Raw genomic sequence first — 3512 nt, 5'->3', positions numbered from 1 at the left:
TAATGGCTCAGATGGATTGTGTTTGTAACTTAGTTTGGTTTATTTATTATATATATATATTTTAAATTGATTGTATGATTTCATGTAATGTACTGTACTGGCCTGCATTTAAGACAACTCCAAATATAATATGATGCATTTTCAAGGGGGTTAAAAAAAAAAAAGTCTTATAATCGGGCTAATACAGTAATCTGTATTATTTTGGACAATAAACCCATTTTCGTTAACACCTCCCCATCCTTGTTGCTTTATTGATTGGTATCTAACATTTTGACAAAAGAACTTGCGCACATATTAAATTTAAACAATCCGTCGCTTTATTTCAACTCATTAAATCACAGACAGACCCACACCCAGTCACTTCACACACATTTCTGCTCGTGATTTTGCCGTTAACCCCGCTCGATCACTTTAACGCGGCCCTCCAGTGTGCTCAGACGGCTCTCCAGCAGACTGTCCCCCTGCCCGCCGGCTCCAGACGAGGCCAGGCCCAGCAGAGCGCAACCGAGCACCAGCCCAGCCAGCCGGAGGGCCGTGGTGTCCGAGGAGGCGGTGGAGTCACTGATGATCAGGACAAAGAGCCAGAGGGCGGAGGCGGCTTTCAGCAGCCAGAACAGGCGGCGCAGCACCGACACGGCCAGGCCCAGGAACACAGACAACAGCCAGTAGCCAATCAGAGCCAGCAATCCCCACTTAGCTACACAGGCTATGCCCTCTGGTGTGAAGTGGTGGAGAGGAACTTCAGCTGGAGTGGAGAGAGACCAAGATGGGAATAAAAAGCTATTAATAATTGTAGTTCTAGTGCATTATAAAGTACACACACAGGAAGGAATGAAGTTCAAGTACCTTTTTTTAATCTCATTACAGACATTTCACATGAATATAAAACTACAATTCAAGTTTCAATTCATTTTAGGGGTGTAATTTGTCAGAAATAGATCATTTGGTTTATTTATAGCCGAGCTTGAGTTAACAATAACCATATGGGGCTTGGGATCACATTGGTATTATCTATCTGGTTAAGTGGGAATTACAATGGTATTACAATGATATGAGGTCCACGTAGTGAAGCAAAAATTGTTATTCTGTCTTTTCATTTTAATGGTCTTTTCACAAGAACAAAAGTGAAAATGAAGTGATTGCCATACACTAGAGCACAACACACCGTGAACCAATGAAATGTGTCCTCTGCTTTTAACCATCACCCTTAATGGGCAGTGGGCAGCCATGGCAGATGCCCGGGGATCAGCGTGTGGGGACCGTGCTTTGCTCAGTGGCACGTTGGCGGATCAGGATTTGAACCGGCAACCTTCTGATTATGGGGATACTTCCTTAACCGCTAGGCCACCGCTGCCCCCAAAAAACACGAGAAACCTTGAATGAGTCCCACCTTTTTTTTTTTTTAAATGGCATGCAATAATAATATGATCTCTCAATGCCGATGGGTTGAGGTTGAGTAAAGACTTTTAGGCACAGTTTAGGCTGGTCTCCTGAACAACATTAAGTCAGCTTTACAGGACATGTGACTTTTGGACTGCATTCATGGTGGAAGATTCCCCACAACTGAATAAAAGTTTATCCCAAACTTCACTTTATACTCTGACATCTCTGATTTTCTTTAAGGAAATCTAAAGACATGCCATGTTAAGTCTCATGACTTGTAATAACATGCCGTGCGTTCTTACACCCGGACAAACCGCTCTTCAGAGGGAACTTTGCTGTTGTACTGGATATGAGGGTTGCCCGAGGACACAACAGCACGTTTTTATGCTGTCAAATATTGTCACAGAGAAAGTGTGGGGAACAGCATTTAAAATGCCAAAGTGTCTGACCTGATATGGGGTTTGGTCACCACCCTACATACATATGAAGCATTTCTGATGTGTCCTGGACTGAGGCAATCGCTATAAAGGTTATGTGGACGTATGCGTTCTGCTGGTAGATACACACCATCCACTCCTAAGGCTCTGAGGATCTCAGCAACATAAACAGCAATAACGTTCAAGCCACTGGCTGCACCTTCCACCACCACCTGGGTGAGCGTCTCCAGTACCTTTGGGAAAACAAGTTGAACAAGAAATAGATTATTGCTTCACACTTCTTTCCATTTCCACAGTGAATGATACATTTAATGGAAATTACATATACAGTAAATAAAAAAAAAAAACTATCAAAAGATGATGGCATCACCCCTTTATTTTCAGTGACCAAGTTCTGACATGACTGGTCTGTTCAGCGACGAAACAGACAATGTTTCACTGTCCTCACAAATTTCTTTATGGTGGAGATTGATGGACAGGGTGTGTGTTTGCGCAGCCCGGGCCCATAACTCATTCACATGCCCAACGCGCTCAGAGCCATATAAAGGTCCTCTCTGTCTTGCGTCAGTCAAGGAGAGAACAAGTGTTGAGCACCTGTCACTGCATGCCTTCACATATGGCTGCCAAGTTCAACAAGTGTCAGTGGCTGCAGTACCGTTCAGAAGCATAAGCAAACCTGAAAACTGCTAAAATGCACTTATTTCCACACCAATGCCCACCCTGAACTGCTCACAGTGGATCCTTCTCACCTCGAGGCTCTTCTGAACAACACTGGCTCCTGCAATGGCCTCCACATAGTGAACCAGTCCCTCTCGAGTGTCCGAGAGCAGAGCTTGAAGTCTGGATGAAGCTGGGGGTGAAGCTGGAGCCTCAACCTTCACGTCGGATGCCACAACCGCGAGCAGAGCGTAAAGCAGCAAGACAACGGCGGCCTTATCGGTGCATGAGGACGCATGCTTAAAACTGAGCTTCAGATCCATTTGGACAATAAACCAGGTGCTTATGCTAAAAATGATAAATCTTTCTATGAATGCCTGGATTTTAACACATACATCCACAGTGTTGACCTGTCTTGAATAAATCTGCAGTCGTGAGCACGCAGCAACTCCCTCAGACTATATTTAGATTTGACCCTGCAGGCTGTGCTGAAAAGATGAAGTTTCTTTCTCATTCAGATGAAATTCGATATGCACATATCAATCACCACAGCTATGAATCCCCAGCGCAGTCGTCGCTCCAGTTTTCCTTGTCCTGTACGGTCGAGGGGACGGCAGTAAATCCGGGAGAGGGAGAGAGAGCGATAAGTCCCAGCAGCTCGTTGCTGCAGCTCCTCGTGAGACCAGCACGATCTCCTGCTACGTGCGCACGCAGCGCGCGGCCCCGAGCTGGTTGGACTGGTGCAGGAATGCACGGATCTCGAGGATTTGCACGACGGGACTTGTGGTTAACGAGTTTAGTGCATTGAGCTGAAAGTGCTTGGTTGCTTTTGCAGACTTTAGTTTAAACCATGCAGTATTCCAGGACTTCCACGCCTGGAGAAACAGCATGACCGGCTTAAGGTGGTTGACCGGTTAGTTTGGCCAGCTTTGAGGTATGTTTTTAGACCTGCAAGTTAGACCAGCTGAAACTAGATGTTTTTTACCATCTACACCTCCAGTCTGCAGAGCAATCTAAAACAGGACCCATATTAAC

At 45.3% G+C, this 3512-nt stretch overlaps 1 protein-coding gene across 1 annotated transcript; it reads right to left on the bottom strand.

The window, feature by feature from the left end:
• Positions 1 to 294: 294 nt before the first annotated feature.
• LOC114768627 (transmembrane protein 109-like) lies at positions 295 to 3196 on the bottom strand. The gene is made up of 3 exons (XM_028961006.1): positions 2570 to 3196; positions 1951 to 2053; positions 295 to 745 (listed from the first exon to the last, which is right to left on the bottom strand). Exons 1-3 carry the CDS (start codon positions 2798 to 2800, stop codon positions 393 to 395), a joined length of 687 nt encoding a protein of 228 aa, XP_028816839.1. The 5' UTR covers positions 2801 to 3196; the 3' UTR covers positions 295 to 392.
• Between the last annotated feature and the right edge of the window lie 316 nt (positions 3197 to 3512).

This window comes from Denticeps clupeoides, chromosome 18 (genome assembly GCF_900700375.1).
Source record: "Denticeps clupeoides chromosome 18, fDenClu1.1, whole genome shotgun sequence".
NCBI classification, from domain to species: domain Eukaryota; kingdom Metazoa; phylum Chordata; class Actinopteri; order Clupeiformes; family Denticipitidae; genus Denticeps; species Denticeps clupeoides.
Note: the sequence above shows the minus strand (reverse complement) of the source record. Positions and strands in the feature narration are given on the sequence as shown.

Coding starts and splice junctions, on each gene's coding strand:
- LOC114768627 (XM_028961006.1), bottom strand. CDS start 2,800: ATGGATCTGAAGCTCAGTTTTAAGCATGCGTCCTCATGCACCGATAAG. Junction 2,054..2,569: donor TTGTTCAGAAGAGCCTCGAG/GTGAGAAGGATC, acceptor GTTTTCCCAAAG/GTACTGGAGACGCTCACCCA. Junction 746..1,950: donor CAGAGCCTTAGGAGTGGATG/GTGTGTATCTAC, acceptor TCTCCACTCCAG/CTGAAGTTCCTCTCCACCAC.